Genomic DNA, 18,514 nt, shown 5'->3' with positions numbered 1-18,514 from the left:
CACATAGGCTACAGTCAATTGACAATGTCTGTGTAAATAATCCTTTGCTCTCTGTACTCCCTGTAGCTCTCAGTATGGTTGGGGGGAAGTGAGATGAGCATGGGGATGGTTGGTTGGACTCAGGTAAGGCCAGTGACCTTTCTGTCTGTAGCTGGCCTGTGGAACCCATTCAGTGGACTCCTTTCCCACTTCTGCAGCAACTGGCTTCCCACAGGACACCCACAGTGAGTTTTTGACTGATAGATAGATATATAGATAATATTAGATATAATATATATATTATAGATATAGATAGATAGATATATATATAGATATAGATATAAAATCTGGTTTCATTATGTGTTGTTCCCCTGTGAAACCAGGTGAGGGTGTCAAGGCCACGGTCCTACTGTGAAGGCATGGAGCTGGTAGACCTGGGGAAGAGCTGGACTGCTTGACATACACAAAGAAGAATAATATCTGTTCTGACACTGGTATTTGCAGCTTATTGTTGTATTCTAGGCCTCAAATGTTCTTGTTTTGTTGATAACAACTGTAAAACAATATGTAAATGTGTGTGTATATTAAGTGTATATTTTTGGTAAATTGTTGCTACATTTTCAATGTGTTTCTTATATTTTCCCTCTAACCTTCTGATGTAGGGTGTAAAAATAGAAAAAGAAAGAGGCAGTCTGAATGTCTATGGCACAGATTTGTAGATAATGCTTTAATAAACATTAATCGTACTCAGGGCAATTCAAACAAGTCATCGCTTAGCAAGGAAAGTTCAATTGTTTGTCACATTACATATGCAAAGGCAGTTAAAGTGCTCAACATAAGGCATTAAATCATTTTACAGGGTGAATTACATATATAAAACATAAATATGATATAAAGATAAATCAAGATGTAAGTGAAAAGTGCTTTAATAAATTTGACATTTTGGGAAATATGCATATTCACCTTCTTGCAGAGTTAAATGATCGATCTTCCCATCTATTTATTACATGTTCTTTCATCCAACTGCCTGTTCATTACAAAACTCACACATGACAGCACATGACAAAGGTTTACTGTAATGGTAATAAAATACAAGTTTGAAAGAAACTATAAGAAGGGAGCAATCTAATTGCCTGTGGGAGTAATTACTTCTTCAAGGCAAACGTCATCTGGACGTTTGTTCAAGGCAAACGTCCAGATGACGTTTGTTCAGACCCCCTGGGACCTGTGCTAGATCAAAAATATGTTTAAGAATTTGCACCGTACAAGTACACTCTTGTGGTCCTGTCTGATAGTGACCCTGTGTCATAATTTTGAAGACTTTATTGGGGACCCAAAAGCAAGTTTTCTGCCCCTGGGCTCCACTAACCTGGACATGGTTCAGGATCTGTGCTGCAGGGTAGCTAATTGTTATCTGCATGTTTAGTTTGACTATGGGAATGGTTAACAGACAACAGATAAGAAGCTACAAGGGCTCATATGATTAAAGAAACACAGTGAGAAGTGTATTTGACCCTAAACAATCAGTAATCATTTTAACTCTTTTCTATGACACATGGGAGGCCAGTACACAGACCTGATCATTTGAGTAATGTGTTCACTTTTCTTTGCCTTTGTCTGGTTGAAGCTGACTGTTTTTTGGGGGGTGAGGATTCTGTCTAGAAATTAGTATCTTCTAAAATTACATTTAAGAGTATTTCACACACCTCCCTCTCTTTCTCATTTGAGCACACACACACAAACCACACCTCCTCTGAATGCTTAGTGTGAAACCTATGTGGAATGTGATGCCTTACATGACTGGGAAAGACTGGTAGAGAGCGAAACAGGCAAATATGTACACCAACCTTGCATTCCTATAATTGTCTGGGGAAAAGTAATAAGGGATTGATTGATTGGGGGAGGGCGGGAATGTGGCAAATAAAGGCAGAGTTGATGTGTGTTTAAGGGAGAGAGAGCGCGAGAGATGGGGAGAGGGATGAGTGAAAGTGGACAGAAGCTACCTGCTAGCTTCTTCCATATACGGTCTTAGTCTGAGCCGAGAGCCAAGCCTGTGAATTTCTCTGACTGTGTGAGTGAGCAATACAGGGAGTGTGTGTATGTGTGCGTGCGAGTGGGTGTTGTAATGCATGCGTGAGTCATGCACACCAGCAACTTTTGAAATGGTTCAAGGGATTACATGATGAGTGTCCAGAGGAAATACTGAGAAATTTCTGTCAAGGAGGAGTAAGTGAGTACAAAGTTTAAAAAAGAAAAAAATGTTGGTATCTCCTTTCTAAATGTAGATCTCTGGATGAAATATACAGAAATCAAGGTGAAAAGTGGCAAACCTAAAGCAGCATGCAAATTCACTCTAAAACACACACACACACACACAGGCATACAGCCTTAAAAAGGGAGATTCATTCATTTCCTCAGACTGGTCACATGATCTGACTAGTGCATTCTTCCACCCATGTGACTTGCTCCAATATCTCCTTATATGGACGTCATCCAAAGGAACTCTTAAAGGGATGGTTGTCCTGTCCCTGGGTCTATACTTGGTGTGTGTGTGTGTGTGTGTGTGTGTGTGTGTGTTTAGTGTCTATCTAGAGCAGGATAATGCCAGTCCGAAAGCCAACTCCCTGATCAGCTCACTCACCCCCCTCTATGTTGTCCTTAGCTGCTCCATACCTGATGACATATGGGCGTTTGTGTGTGTTTGTAGGTTTGTGTGGTCACTTCCTGCGTGCATCTGCAGAAGTGAAGCACTGTGAAACCTACTTCCTGTCTTTTTTGGTGAGCCAGCTCCCATATATCCTTATTAGGAACACATAGAGCCAGCAAGAATCCCTAGAATAAGTTTATGAGTCCTTGTCCTGTGCCCGTGTTGAGTTAAAACAGCACCCCAACCCATCCACTTAGTCTCTGGTCAACTTACAAGATGAGCTTTGCATGAATATTTCCTAGTGTGTTATCATAATATTAAATATGACATCTAAAGTATTTCCATTCAGAGATGCACAAGGATTTGCCTTGTGTGACATTTTCGGGTTTGTGCAAGAGCAGGTGTGTAAATGCATATCAAAGTGAGTCACATTCCTGAGTAGTAATATCATAATAGGCCTTGCAGTTTCATTTTGACACCAAATATAGGTATGTTCCTGAAATTACACACCTGTCTATTACCTCATTGAGGCAAGTAATCTGCTCCCCCCTCCCTTCACTCATTTAAACATCATCAGTCAAGTGATGAGAGATAAGATTTACAGTCTCCTGAGTGTTTGCTGTAAACATATCTCAGCTTAACCACATGTATCACTGTCACTCTGCTCTGCATGTGAGAGACATTGGTATGCTTGGGCAGACTGTCAGTCGGGGTGTTAACAGTGCTGTCAGTGACCCTGAGATTGTAATCACTGGCAACTGCTTAAGTCTCTGCCATGAGAATTAGCACAATCTTCAGAGCAATCCAGTTCTGTTGCATTCCCCTTCTGTCCTTCACTTACTTAAATTAGATGAATTATGGATCTGTTTGTCTGTGTCCGCCACTTACATTTTCCTCCAATGCACAAACATAGAACAGAAGACAATAGCATGGGTACATGAATCAAATGTGGTTAAGAGTTTGTGTAACCAGGATCTGCAGGCCCTTTCCTTAAGTGGAGGAGTAAATAAAATAATAAATGTGCTCTTTTGCTAAATGTCACCGGTTTAAAATACAATAGGCAGCTATTTCAAATCGTTTGATACTCAAGGACTCTGTTGTGAGTTCTGTGATTTATTGCCCACTTGTGTATCACACTTGCGTATCATCCCCATTGCGATCACAATAACGAGGAATATAGATAGGCCTATAAAATGTGTTTTATTGAACACGGAGCTCCAGAGTGGTAATATTGATAGTATATAGGTTAGTTTCGTGGTGCTTGTCCCCTCTGTCCTGTCAGAGCGCAGAACCGTTATCTACATGCGCCACACCCAGTGGATGCGGCAGAACCAATCACAGGGCGCCGTGCGGAAAGTTCTCCTTATATGGAAAGGGGCTGCAGCACGAGCTCTGATAAAACCCTGCAATTTATTGGACTCCATTGCAGTCAAGCCCAGACACTAAATCCTACCAGAGTGTAGCGCTCAGTCACAGTCCTCCTAAGCCGAGAACCCTCCCTCACACAGGTAAGACTACTGCGGAATGGAGACGAAAGTTTTTGCTCATATTTGAAATTATTTTCTTTAATATATAAGACGCGTTTTAGCCAGAAAACTGAATTTAGTCCACCGGTTAAGTTATGATGTAAGGTTTTCTGGATGACTTTCCTCAAGTTGATGCAAGCGTTGAACTGTTTAAATGCACTCGGTCATTCATTATGTTTTCCTTATTATGCATCCTAACGTTATGCAGCTGTTGGCTTTTTAACAGTTACCAGTAACTTCTTACGTATAGAAATGTGTTGGCATGCTGTCGTTTATATTTAACAGATGAGTGAGAAATAACCCGGTTGTCATCACTTCATCAGTTTAACAAATCAGACTGCGTTAAATCCGTTAAATCTTGACCTTCTCGCTTTACATGTAAGCATCTGCTTTGGCACGATCTCCCAGTCTGGTGTCTCCGATTTCACACAGACCGATGATGATGATAGATTAGACGGATTGAATGTAGCAGGCGTTATTAGCTAACGTTAGGTGTGTAGAAATGGTAATAACTTGCTCTGACATTACAGGTGTTAACGTCATTTGACAATGAAGTTAAGGTTACTTATGTTAGAAATGTCATTTAGAAGTTGGCTTTTTCTTTCACATAACCTTGTTAACTGTGGTGGTCACGACATAACGGTAACGTTACACTTGATGACAGACATGACAGCGGTGGAAGTTCATTCACCTCGACTGTTAACACTGCTGTTTTTAAAGAGATGTGTTGATGGTTAACCTTAAATCCGTTATGGTGATCCCAGTGAAGGGAGTGGCCCGTTGTCTGTGTCATTTGAGGTTTAACGACAACACGGGGCGGCTTCACGGGCCGGGCTCCCGCCGTCTCCTAAGCTGCTCTCACTTTTGCCTTATATGGCCATGGCCAGACCGAGGGAGAAACTGCCTTTGTTTCCCAGCTCTGGATTTGGACTGGAACCTGCGCCACTGCGACATCCAGCGTCCAGTCTCCATAATGACAAGACTTTAACCGAGTTGATGTTTGCCAGATGCAACACGCAGCTGTCACAGAGCACCAGATTTACAAACACTCTCCCCCCTTTTATCCCTCCCCTCTCTCAATGTCCAGAAAATGGAAGACGAAATCGCCGCCCTCGTTGTTGACAACGGATCCGGTATGTGCAAAGCTGGCTTTGCAGGAGATGATGCTCCACGTGCTGTGTTCCCCTCTATTGTTGGACGTCCCAGACATCAGGTACTGTTTCCCTATAATATCTAAATCAAACTATATAAATAACAAAGCTTGTAAAAACTATTCCATGTTTCTGTAAATTTCGTTCTTGATTTTTAACTTGTTTTCCTGTTTGCATCCTAGGGTGTGATGGTTGGTATGGGCCAGAAAGACAGCTATGTTGGTGATGAGGCACAGAGCAAAAGGGGAATCCTCACCCTGAAGTACCCCATTGAGCACGGCATCGTCACCAACTGGGACGACATGGAGAAGATCTGGCATCACACCTTCTACAACGAGCTGAGGGTTGCCCCCGAGGAGCACCCAGTCCTGCTCACTGAGGCCCCCCTGAACCCCAAGGCCAACAGGGAAAAGATGACCCAGGTAACAAGGGCTGACAAATCCTATCAATCAGGAAACCTGCTCGGCTCACCTGCAGGGCCGGGCGACAGGAAAATGTGTTGCAGCTAAGGCATTTCTTCTTCCACTCAATCTGTCTGGTTTCCTCCTGCTCCTTCAATCTCCAGGTTTCCTCTTTCCTGTGCTGACTTTTTTTTTTCATCTCTGCGGATGCTTCAGGTTTCTATCTCTCTATACTGTGATGCACCAGGAATGACTTGTTGCAGCATGTTCACGCCTTTATTCAAATTAGGCTCCTGTTAGAATTGCTAAGTAGATGAGAAACCTCTAACTACACTGATCGCATGATGCAACAGATGACTGTAGAGCAGGTTGCTGCACTCCTCTTGGTCAATATGACTAAACTAAAGTACAGGTTATTGCAATGACTGGTTTTAATGTTTTTAGTGTGGTGTTTGTACTCAAAACGAAACAGCTCAGTGTGCTGTGCTTTTCTTGATCTGACTGTACTAACCCATACTAGCTTACTTCAGGTTTAGTTGACTCACTGATTCAGTGACTCATCTCTCGTCTCTCCTCTCCTCCAGATCATGTTTGAGACCTTCAACACCCCTGCCATGTATGTGGCCATCCAGGCTGTGCTGTCCCTGTACGCCTCCGGTCGTACCACTGGTATTGTCATGGACTCTGGTGATGGTGTGACCCACACAGTGCCCATCTATGAAGGCTACGCCCTGCCCCACGCCATCCTCAGGTTGGACCTGGCTGGAAGGGACCTCACAGACTACCTCATGAAGATCCTGACTGAGAGGGGTTACAGCTTCACCACCACAGGTTAGCACACAAGCACAGACTCCAATACGAGCACCTATTTAAAGCTAGGTAGGGGAAAAACTGAAATGACTATAAAAATGTATTTTCTTGTCTTACAGCTGAGCGTGAAATCGTACGTGACATTAAGGAGAAACTGTGCTACGTTGCACTGGACTTCGAGCAGGAAATGGGCACTGCTGCTTCCTCTTCATCCCTGGAGAAGAGCTACGAGCTGCCTGACGGACAGGTCATCACGATCGGAAATGAGAGGTTCCGTTGCCCCGAGGCCCTCTTCCAGCCTTCTTTCCTCGGTAAGTCAGGGGAAAGAAATACATAGTGAGTTAAATTGCTGGGGGGCATAGTGGTTGTAGGAGCAAAGATGAGACTGGTTTTATATTTGATTAAAGCATTCGGATCACAAAACCAATAACTTTTTGTTTTACTTTACACCCTCTTTTGTTTAACAGGTATGGAGTCTTGCGGTATCCATGAAACCACCTTCAACAGCATCATGAAGTGTGATGTGGACATCCGTAAGGACCTGTACGCCAACACTGTGCTGTCTGGAGGTACCACCATGTACCCTGGAATCGCTGACCGCATGCAGAAGGAAATCACTGCCCTGGCACCCACTACCATGAAGATCAAGGTAAATCTTGTCCTCATTACTCAGACTCTCATCCTCCCTGAAGCATTAATGCAGAAAATGTTCCAGAAAGCTCTTTACCTCTACTGCCACTCAGTGGACAAACATGGTTAATGCAGTATTCAGTCTCTATTGCTTTGTACGTTCGCCAACAGATGTGGTTTGACTTTGTATTACAATACCTTATTTTATTCTTTTTTTTAATTCTTTTTTTTTTCTCCCTGCAGATCATAGCTCCCCCTGAGAGGAAGTACTCTGTATGGATTGGAGGCTCCATCCTGGCTTCCCTGTCCACCTTCCAGCAGATGTGGATCAGCAAGCAGGAGTACGATGAGTCCGGCCCCAGCATCGTCCACAGGAAGTGCTTCTAAACAGACAGTCCCCTCCCCCAAAACACACACTGCTACAAACCCAAACGACTGGCTCTGCATACATGCCTACACCAACACACTGGTGTATGCTGAGCCCACAACACCTCTTCCCATTTTCCCTCATCACTATGGCTATGGCACCATGCCCCCTGATGGGGAGAAACTCTACAGGAAGTACGGAGCGTCCCAGGCGGTGTGAATGTGTGAGGAACATGATGTCCATTGTCGTGTTTGTGTAGGTCATTCCAGATGTGTTTGTTCACCACCTTATTTGCCTCTATGAAGGTTTATTCTCTGGTGGGCCCACTGCCCAACAGATCTGTAGTTTTGCTTAATATGTAAATTATGTAATCTGAAACTTGTTTTGTTTTGTACTTTCAGCCTTAAATGATACTTGGTCCAGTTTGTTTTTGTCATTATGCAAAAGACAAAGCTTCTACCTTGTATGAGGGTGTATGAAGGTTTGTGCATAGGGCTTCGAGCCACTGGTGTACACAACAACCCAATAAAGCGCACATGTCTGAGATTCCAGTCTTTTTGTTTTATTCAGCAAATATTAAAGGAAACACATTTTAATCATTACAGGATTTATACCACATACTTCAATCTTTGGTAAAGAAGGTTAGCCATATGTTACTTTACACTCTGAAGATTTGGACATATCATAGAAAAAGCACAGGTGTACTTAAATTAATGATGGCTGGATTTAGCTGCTTCAGTTTCAAGGACCTGGTATTATTGTCAGACATGGATCATGAGAACAGAGATGCATTTCGTTATAGTGCCATCATGTGGACAACTACACTTACAGGAGAATTATTAGTTTAAGATATATATATATATATATATAAGTATCAACAACTTTGTAGAAATGAGCCATATATGGTTGGAAGATTGAAAATACTAAAACTGGTTTGAGTCATAAGTATTGTTAATTTGACAGACACATTTTAACTTTAATTCTGATATGATTTGTTGGAACATTGATTTCCCATTATATCAGAATCATCTTCAATGTCTAAGTATACATACGCATACTATGTATGCATGTCTATATAAAGTAAATGCAGCATGCTTGGATTAATTTGACAATTATATGTACATATGTATGTTCAAAACAGTAACATGTACTAAATATATAATGTACTGTATAATCTGTACTTACAGTGGGTGTTTTAGTGTCATTTACTGTATGATGTATACTGTACTGGATTCTGCTGGAGCAGTAGATTGAGAAATTTGTATTGTGTGTCATGCAGTGGTAGAAGAACTCAAATCTTTCACTTGTGTTAAAGTTGCAAACTCACAATGTAGAAGTACACAAGTACTGATGCTGTAAAAAGACTCTTCAAAATAGTGTATTTTATAGTACTGGATTATAATAGGCTAATTGTTGCTTTAATATACTGCTGGGTAGTTTGTGAATTTGCCCCCTGGAGATCATTTCACTTTTACCTTATCTTAACCTATAATAATACAGCATCATCATTTATTCATTGAGTATATTTTGTATTACTAATCTGAATCTACAAAGTAGCTAAAGTTATAAAATAAATGTAGGGGAGTAAATAGTACAATATTTGCCTCGAAAATGTATTGGAATATAAGTATTAATCAGCATTACATATTGGGTTTTCTCCCAATATGTTAATACACAGCCTATTTATGATATAAACATCAACATATAATGCTGTAAATAAAAATGTGAAGAGAAAGAAGCTTTTAATAAATCGTAATAAAAAAAATATTTGTAATAGACCGGCGAGGAAGCGCGAGGTCTGCAGATTGCAGGTATGCAGAACTCGGCACAAGATCGCATATAGCAGGCGCGCACTCTCCTACATTTCAGAGGCAAATATTGTACTTTCAGCTCCACTACATTTATCTGAAAATTCATTTGCATAAAATAAATACGATCAGTTTATCAAGTGTGATATATAATCGATTAATTATAGATTAAACTACCGAAAAAGTAGTTGAAAACATAAAATGCCGCTAACACAGTATGCACAGGTAATAATTATCGACTAATATAATGTCACATTGACAGGGGTCATGCCTAATAAGTTGCTACTTTTACTTTTGATACTTTTGATACATTTTGCTGCTGAATACTATATAAGACTTAATAATTAAGTAATTTTTCCCTGACGCATTGCTACTTAGAAGATCTGAATATTTCTTCCACCACTGATGCAAACCATAAATCGTGCCGCAATAAGAAAACCGTAAATACAATAAATGTATATGATACAGTAGGCTACTAGAATTTCCTGTCATCCTTTTTGTGTTCTGCACTTTTTGAAGTTTTTTGAGAAATGAGAAATTTCATAAACGCATTAGAAAAAAATCTGATTGGACCTGGACCGGAAGTGTGTCCGTCACTGACAGACTTCCGTCATTGTGCAGCAACAAGCGTAATCCGCCCTGTCAACGGCTGGATGTGCAGACCGCCTGTGGTTCAGTGTAAAGCCGGTTCGTCGAAACATGAAGTGCTTGCTGGCTGGATGAACATCTGAAATCCTGCTGATCATGAGTGGGACCGTGAGAGCGATTTCAGAGGACATGGATCGCCGGATTGTACAGGTGGGTTAACCGACAAACAGCGACAAGTAATGGACAACAGTAATGGATGTTAACGGCGACGCAGACCAGACGAACCAACGGTACCGCACGTTAACCTAATTAGCTAATGACAACGATAAGTTAGTTTAATGTTAGACCAGGCTTCACCCACATTTCAGTTAACTTTTTCAACCAAGTTTGGTTAATTCGTATAGATAGTGTGGTGGAAAGGCGTGCGTTTTTGTGTCTCTTTGTTTAAAACGTTATGCCCAAATTAACCTACTAATGAACAAAAATACTAATTTGTAAATGAGTGGACATGCTGGCAGACAGATACAGTAATACTGTGTCTTGCGGTAATACTGATATTAATATGTCTAATCACATTTGTACACTGCGAGGTGTATCACGATATAAAAGTCCTTGAAACATTCCTATTTTTACTTTCTAATCAGATAATGTAACGCAGTAATTTTATCACCAAGTATTGTCTTATATTAATATATGTTCCACTTATTAATACTTAAACTGTAACATAAGAGTGAGCTTTATGGCTTAAACCATCTATCAAGGTATTGGTCAATTGAGAAAAATGTGTATGGATGAAATAACCAGAAAGGAATGTCTGATTTTGATTTCAGCAAATACCTAACATTGATGCAAAAATGATGTATGAACCTAGTATTGCCATATAGAAGTCCTGCTGTTCGATAAAGTGTAGCATTTCATACAATGGCCAAATACCAGAGACATTAAAGCTGCAGTTGGTAAAATACAAAACCTTCAGAATCTCTCCACTGCTTGTACCATTCTGCTAAACCTGACCGCCAAACCCACGATCAGGAGCTGGTTGGCCTATGAAGCCTCAGCCCGCATAGGACTCTCTGTCCAGTGAGAGCCTTGCCAAGACCCCGGTTTTTTGTACAGTATGCTGTTGTTGGCAAAAGAGGGATGGGCAGTCCTTTCATTGCTGGTGATTGCTTCTTAGCCATTGTGTTTGCAAAAACTTCCGAAGCTGCTAGCTGAAGATTTTGAGCATGACTGAGGTAGAGCACACACAAGGAGTGGGGCAGCACAGCTTGTGCACGAGCAGTGATTGACACTGCGTTAGACTACTCCTGGCTCTGATTGGTTGTTTTGTCCAGGGAGCGGTGGATTCTTGCAAATGGCATTCGCAGCAGTAGGAGGAACCATAGAAACCTGATCCAAAAAAGATTTTACACATTATTTGCCTCACTGTCAGGATATTGTGACAGTTTTATATAACAAAATAATAATAATAATTACCTTCTGCAGCTTTAAAACAAGAGCAAAATCTCTGACGTTGCACAAATTTATATCGTCTCGCCACATTAAATCATCATATTGCCCAGTCATAATCTGCTGTCTTGATGACAGCTTATTTCTCTGTGTTGGACCTCAATAACAAAGTACCAAGAATAGGAATTGCTACAAGACATTAAAAGTTCAGTGTGTAAGATTTAGTGGCATCTAGTGGAGAGGGTTGTGAATTGCAACCATCTCTCCAGTCTACGTCTGCCCCGTACCCTTTCAAAGAGCGTAGGACAACTATGGTGGCTGACGGAGCATAAAAGATGTCTCTTCTGAGACAGCAGAGTAGCCAGTAAAGAAATTATATTTACTTAATTATTCAGTAAAACCATAAGTTATTGTGACTTGGCCACTGACAGATAACATGGAAAATGTAAGCCAAGAGTGAAACATTGTCACTGTTTCTTCACCACAGTCTATTATAAACAAGACATTAGATAAAGTTTATATAAACAATGACAAGGGAAACACATTAATTCTCTCTGTGATTATGGACCATCGCCAAAACAGCCTGCTAACAATAATGTCTGGCCCGTGGCCAGATTATGGTGCTTTGATAGCAGCAAAAAATATAAATAAATAAATACTTTGATAGTGATGCTGAAATAGATCTCATGGCAGCAACAGTTACTCACATGATCACTTTCTCTTTAGTGGCTTTGTCTACAAAATAAAAGCACGAGAAGCTTGTTTACTGCAATGCTGTATTTGGAGTTGAACTGAGCTTTTACTTACACCTCTGAAAGAGTCATCAGGAAATGTGATTCCCCTAAATGTTCTCTGCCTGGAGATACTGGGGAATTGCAAAAGCAACAATGTAGCACATGCCGTGATGTGAGGAACATTCGCTGCAGAATGCAGAAAAACAAATTGTCCCAAGGTGGGATCAAACATTCAACCCTTGGGTTGCGTGTCCTGCACCTTAGCAACTGAGCTAACAGAACAACATGTCAATGTAAGTCAATATTATGGCTTATATTCTCATCCACCATATAATGGTGGAAAATATTGCTCCGATGCAAAACTTATTTGCTGACCCCTGCTGTATATTATTACTACTACTTCTTCTTCTTCTAGCGTACGTATTCAACATAGTGATGAGTGTCTACACTGCCTGAATTCTACCAGAAGTAGAACAAGAAGAACGTAGTGACAAAATGCGCTCTGTAGCGCTGTTTGTCTGTTTTCAGCTACTGTAAAAACATGATGATGCAACGTGACGACGTCCATGGAAGGGGGTGCCCCTGGTTATGTAGATATAAATGACTCATTCTAAGGTAATAAAAACATAATGGTTTATTTAGTAAGGTCTTTATACACCACTGAAAACAAAGTTATGGATCTTATATTGCAATTCTGTCGATAGATACTCAGAAATATCACACACTGAACCTTTAAGAAAAGATTTGTAGCATCTTAGCCATCTTAGTAATTCTTTCTCAAGGTTTACTTAATAACCACAACACTGTTTCCGGTCTCTCTCAGGCTGTATGCGATGAGGACACAATGTCTTCTACCTCCGTGGGAATGTCCGATTTGTCCGATGAGATCCTGCTGTGTATTCTCCGCCATGTTCCAGTTTGTGACCTGGTCATGAATGTGGCAAACGTCTGCCACAAGTTACACACACTGTGCCATGATAAGACCCTGCTCTCAAACGTCAGCCTGTCAGAGGAGTATCTGGTAAAGCTATTTAAAAAAAACATTTTATCATCATTTCAACTGATGAGCCATGCTTCAAGATTGTTTGTGAAGATCTCATTTCATGCATTTGGTGGAACTTTCTGTATATTTTAAAACCATTTCTTGAACAGTGGAACACCTGTTGCATTTTAACAGACCCTTTAGCATTTAATAAAATGTTTTCTTTTTTCCCCCAGGCTGATGATCTCTTGGTTCGGCACATATTGAAGCAGCTAGCCAATCACGTGCAGTCTCTCAGCCTGAATGGTTGCTACTGGCTGTCTGGCTCTACAATGGAGCTTCTCGCTCGCTGCAGAGGAGTGACGCACCTCGATGTCACCGGCTGTCGCATCACTTCCCTTCGTCTCTCCCGTCTCCTCTCCTCCCTCTCTCTACTCAGATCACTTGCTTTTGATGTGACACCAGGCTTTAACTCTGCTCAGCTCAGTTCAGAGGCGGTAGATTCACTGAGCCGTCTGTCGGAGCTCAGGCAGACGTTGTTGACACCGAGTTACGGTGTGGTGCCATGTTGCGCCCAACTCCGCAAGTAAGAATCTGTCGGATTACTGAGATTTCCCACGAGACCTGTGTCCATCATCACTTCCTATTTGGCACACTGTGCACTGTTTTTACTTTTATCCGTGTTTATGGGATTATGTGGAAGCATTTTGCACCATGTAGAGTCCATAAAGATTTAAAATTCTTAGAATAGAGCTGAAGAATGAAGGATCCACAACACAACTAAGACTTAGCCATAGTGGTGCCGGGAGGTAAACACTTAGCACATCTCAGTTTAGGATATTAGCATTGCTGATTAGCAGTAAGCACAAAGTACAGCTGAGGCTGATGGGAATGTCATTAGTTTGGCATGTTATTTGGTAATAAAACAGAGTATTTTATGAATTACAGTTCTGACCCGATGATGTTGCTAAATGAAAAATTAAGGATTCACCAAAGTGATTACAATTCATGTGGGGAACATGAAGGGATGTCATGGCAATCTGTCCAGTTGCTGTGGGGACATTTCACTCACACTACAAAACTCAACCAAAGTGGTGTACTAATTGACATAGCTATAGCTAGTGCCATACAGCTAGAATGGCTAAAATTTTGAAAGTGCAAATGTTTCATCTGCTTGTGCATTGTATCACAATCAAATCTTGGTTTATTCTGTAAATTTTGTTATTATGCACAACGCTGAAACTGTCAAGGATGCAAAATACTATTTCAGAAATGTGAATCTGCATTTACTTTTCATTTAAAATGACATTATTATTTATAGAAGAAATGCACGAAGAAGCAAATTTGGGCTCTTTTCGACACATGATGAACTTAAAAACTAGTTGTGCTGTTTGACCGGTGATGATATCAAACCAAGAAATCTTAATGCATTTGGTCCACTGGTAGAGTTTAGCAACACAACACTGATGGCACTTTCCATCTTAGATTAATCACTCACATTCTTGTTGTAAAGGACAGAGTATGTTTTTTACTGCTATAGTGTTGAATGTGTCATTCTGTGCTTGTACACGTACCTCAGGCTTATGCTGCAGTTTGACATCCCAGATGTGACCAGAGAGGGTATAGGCGTTTGCTGTCAGTTAATGGTGGGTCAGAGCAGTGTGCCACATTACCAACAGCTGGAGGAGTTCACTGCCAGGCTGGCTCCGGGAGAGGTGAGTTGGTTAGTGTGCGTGTACATGTAATATGTTCCCATATATCTGCAATATACACTGTAGTACTGTTCAGTTTGTAATTAGTGTATCTGTTTGTTAATGTCTGAAGGTAAACCAGACCTTGCTCCTGCTCTACCTGGCAGTGTTCAGCGTTCATGTTCCAAAGCGTCTGAGAGTTTTCCTTGTGTCGATTCCCGGCCCAAACCCTGCTCACTGGCCAGCTGCTCCCTCACTTGCCCAGAGTTTGGGTCAACGAGGTGAACTGGAAGCCCTGCAACTCCCTCGGTCCTGGCTGGATTCCTTGTCCCTAAAGCGAGCCCTGGAGGGAAACAGTCCAAAGCACCTCAGCTTCAGCCGCTGCCCGGCGTTGTGGCCACAGGTGTTCCAGTCGTTGCTGGATGGAGGAGTCAGAGATGCAACACAGCTGATCAGCCTGAACCTCAGCGGGATCAACCAGGTCCTTTACTCAGAGTGTAGGAGTGCGGAAGATCAGTTGGTTCCTGGGACAATGAGCCGATTGGCAGTTGGCTGTTCCAACATTAAACACCTGAACCTGATGCACACACACTATCATCATGAAAACTCTCCTGCGCTAGGGGGAGAAACACACCTGTGTGCCAGCTTGGCTAAATTCAGACACCTGCGTGCTCTCACTCTGCCTGCCTGCGCCCTGTCAGATGGCTTAAACGCCCATCAGATCTCTACAAACAACATGTCTCCCTCTCCGTTGTTCCTGGGGTTAAAAAAGAATCCACGTGTGGGGCTCCAGAATTACAAGCCTGATTCAGAGTCCTCTCTGTCAGGAGACAGCACCTCAGGGCTCACTCAGCTCTTAGCTGGCTGTCCTGTTTTAGAGACCTTGGAGATCATTGGTCCAGGTTTTGTATCTGCGCTGCCTCGGCTTGAGCCATGCGCTCGTGCCAGCGTGGAGCCTCGTGGCATGTGTGCGTGGGCACGAGGGGTTGGTGATGCACACTTAGCGGCGCTTGAGGCTTTGCCTCGATTATGTCGTCTGACTCTGGCTGGCCTTCCCGGGGTCCTTAGGGGGACAGGGCTGGTACAGTTGACCAGGCGATGCAAAGACCTACAGGTATTGTCCCTTGCCAACATGGGATCTCTAAAAACCATGAACTACACCCCTGCCTTGCTGGACACACTTAAACAGTGCACACAGCTACAGGAACTCAGGTTAGAAGATGCCTTTGTGCACCCTTCATTTACTGTAATACTGAACCGTAAACATCAGACAGATAGTACAGATTCACAACCATTAAATGCTTGGCTGACTGTAATTAAATGAAGAACCCAACAATTACCTCTCAGCAGTTTTGTGTTTGTTATAAATCTCTTTTACATGCAAAGTGATGCAGTTAATTTTCTTGCTTTTTATGAATGTTAACTTTAGGATAAGCAAATTATATATTATATATATATATATTGTATTTTTCCCCCTCTTAATTATGGGAATCCTTTAACCGGCAACCATACATTCAGATTTACCTTGCAGACTGATATTGTATTTTCATGAAATGTGCATTTTTATATTTGTAACAAATTATAGGACAGTCCACCAGTTGGTGTAAGCTAGCTAGTAAAATGTCATGGACGGAGTTCAGGTCTTTGCTCAGCTTGTTTTTATTTACTGAACACTGTGTGTCTGTGTGTTTAGGTTAGAGCAGCCCTACCTGAATGCCAACGCATCATTCTTTGAGGCTCTGTCCTGTTGCACTCGTCTGCAACGTCTCTGCCTTATCTCACGCAGTGGTACCTTTGACCCATCGGCCATAGAAACCTTCATGGAGCGATGCTGCCATGTCATCATGTGCCACATGTTCATGGGCGGTACATTAGTGGCTTGTCGCACGCTGCAGAAAGTTCTGATGGACAGGTCAGTACTTTTGTGTGAGGACATGCTGTACATCAAACATTAAATGCCAAGTGAAATCTCATCTTTCCTTGTGTTTTCTCCCTGTTAGATTTTCACTTGAGCGCTCGGCCCTGAGTGTGGTCATCTATCCATTACAGCATGAAGATCTGCCTTCGGTCATCAGGGACATCCCACTAACACTGCTGGATCGGATAACTTTGTTCCAGAGCCATGTGGCCCAACCACCACATTTATCACAATTGTGACCTCACCAGAAAGGTTCCGTGTGATTGGTGCTCAACAGTTATGGTTGTTTTTTTCCTCCCAGGAAATAAAATTCACAAATGGAAGACTGACTGATCATCTGCATAGTGAGGTGGTAGATTGTGTGGTATATCACATCAACAACTGTTTCAGGCTGCTCTACAACAATACATCAACCATGCTTGTTTACATATACCAGAGTAATGGTGGAAATTTGCTTTTGACACTGGTAAGGACATTTCTTTTATTGTTCCAGGACATTTCACATTTGCTGCCAGTTGGGCCTCGACTGGGGCTACTCAGTCAGAAATAATTCATGTCACTACACCACTCAGCTACTTTAAGAATAAGTGCCAAAATGAGAAATTATGAGATTGTATTTGTTAAGAATCTTTGTACAGAGGCCCTGAATCAGTGATGTTGTAATAAACTCCATATGCATCATTTTTAATTCTTGTCTATTCTTGTCTTTGTCTATTTATGTCATTTTTTTAAATGTCACAACAGATACACACCAGTGATCTGTTGTGACATTACCCAGCATATTTTGTGGAAATACACCATTTCCACCATCAATCTTCTCACCTAACTCTACATGAAATTATTTTTATATAATATAAATATATAGATTATCGTTGTGATCATTTCTTTTTAATATTGAAGTATTTTTTATTACATATACTCATGAAAGGTAAACATTTATTGTTCAGTTTCATGTTGATGTATTCCAGTATGAAAAGCCAGATGTATGTCATGTTTTAATGTGTACTTTATACTCGTGTGAACACCATATCCTGGTATCAGGACCATGAATAAACCCTTATCCCGGTTTGAAGAAACTGAATATGCTATTTAGAGTAATTCAATAGAAACCGGGATACTCTGGCAAGGGAGAACCTGGTATCCAGGTTTCTGATAATTCTCTGCCATGTGAGCAGGTGCTTCCTCAACTCATGTTATGTAGTAGATTGTTAGTAAAATATAATCTGTACACTGAAAAACCATTAAAGTCTAATACCATAAATACAAAGGATAAACTGTATTTATTGTTGCTATCATCCCCGGTTCCCCAGTAAAGGTATCCTTGGATAAGACGCTGAACCCCAAATTGTGTGAAAGTGTATGAATGTGTGTCTGATGGCAGAGGCACCTTAGCCTCTCTCCATCAGTGCGTGAAAGTGGTGAATGTGATGAATAATGGCTTTTAAACGTACAATCGAAGTTGGCAAAATTAATTTTCAGAATCTGGTACTGGCTTTCTGTATGCACATCTTTTGCATGTAAATCAACAATGAGAGTAATGTGGGACACGGACTTGTTAATGTGTGTTTAATTCCCGTTCTAAACAAATCTAGTCAAAAGGACTTATTATAGGTTTAGGATGGATGTCATCTGAGTGATATTACATGATTCCATGGGGTCGATGTCACACAAAGGGACAGGGCAAGTGTCAATCAGGAAGCTCCCCTGGAAAGTGCATGACAAAGCCAATGATATAGGATTGTGACTAGATTAATGATAAGGATATAAATATGTAATCAATTAGTAATGTTCCTAATTGTTATCAAATTATGTTTGTGAGCTAGTCAAGCAGCT

The 18,514-nt window shown here is 41.3% G+C and overlaps 2 protein-coding genes and 1 long non-coding RNA gene across 3 annotated transcripts; all 3 read left to right on the top strand.

Annotated features, from left to right (window-relative positions):
* The first annotated feature begins 92 nt into the window (after positions 1-92).
* On the top strand, positions 93-929 carry LOC119898718. Its single transcript, XR_005443624.1, has 2 exons — positions 93-224; positions 363-929. It is a non-coding gene; the product is annotated as an uncharacterized LOC119898718 (long non-coding RNA).
* Positions 930-3,989: 3,060 nt separating this feature from the next.
* Positions 3,990-8,057, top strand: LOC119898717 (actin, cytoplasmic 2). Its single transcript, XM_038712918.1, has 7 exons — positions 3,990-4,134; positions 5,240-5,365; positions 5,486-5,725; positions 6,289-6,535; positions 6,634-6,825; positions 6,982-7,163; positions 7,388-8,057. The coding sequence occupies exons 2-7, from the start codon at positions 5,243-5,245 to the stop codon at positions 7,529-7,531; spliced, it is 1,128 nt and encodes a 375-aa protein (XP_038568846.1). The 5' UTR covers positions 3,990-4,134; positions 5,240-5,242; the 3' UTR covers positions 7,532-8,057.
* A 1,879-nt stretch (positions 8,058-9,936) lies between these two features.
* LOC119898716 (F-box/LRR-repeat protein 18-like) lies at positions 9,937-17,088 on the top strand. The gene is made up of 7 exons (XM_038712917.1): positions 9,937-10,117; positions 12,914-13,111; positions 13,309-13,658; positions 14,652-14,787; positions 14,897-15,975; positions 16,457-16,675; positions 16,764-17,088. The coding sequence occupies exons 1-7, from the start codon at positions 10,064-10,066 to the stop codon at positions 16,918-16,920; spliced, it is 2,193 nt and encodes a 730-aa protein (XP_038568845.1). The 5' UTR covers positions 9,937-10,063; the 3' UTR covers positions 16,921-17,088.
* The last annotated feature ends 1,426 nt before the right edge of the window (positions 17,089-18,514 follow it).

The sequence above is a fragment of the Micropterus salmoides genome, unplaced genomic scaffold (assembly GCF_014851395.1).
Source record: "Micropterus salmoides isolate LMB-PRFRI ecotype aquatic unplaced genomic scaffold, ASM1485139v1 Ms_hic_scaffold_12, whole genome shotgun sequence".
NCBI classification, from domain to species: domain Eukaryota; kingdom Metazoa; phylum Chordata; class Actinopteri; order Centrarchiformes; family Centrarchidae; genus Micropterus; species Micropterus salmoides.
The sequence above is the reverse complement of the archived record's forward strand: the minus strand, read 5'-3'. Positions and strand labels throughout refer to the sequence as shown.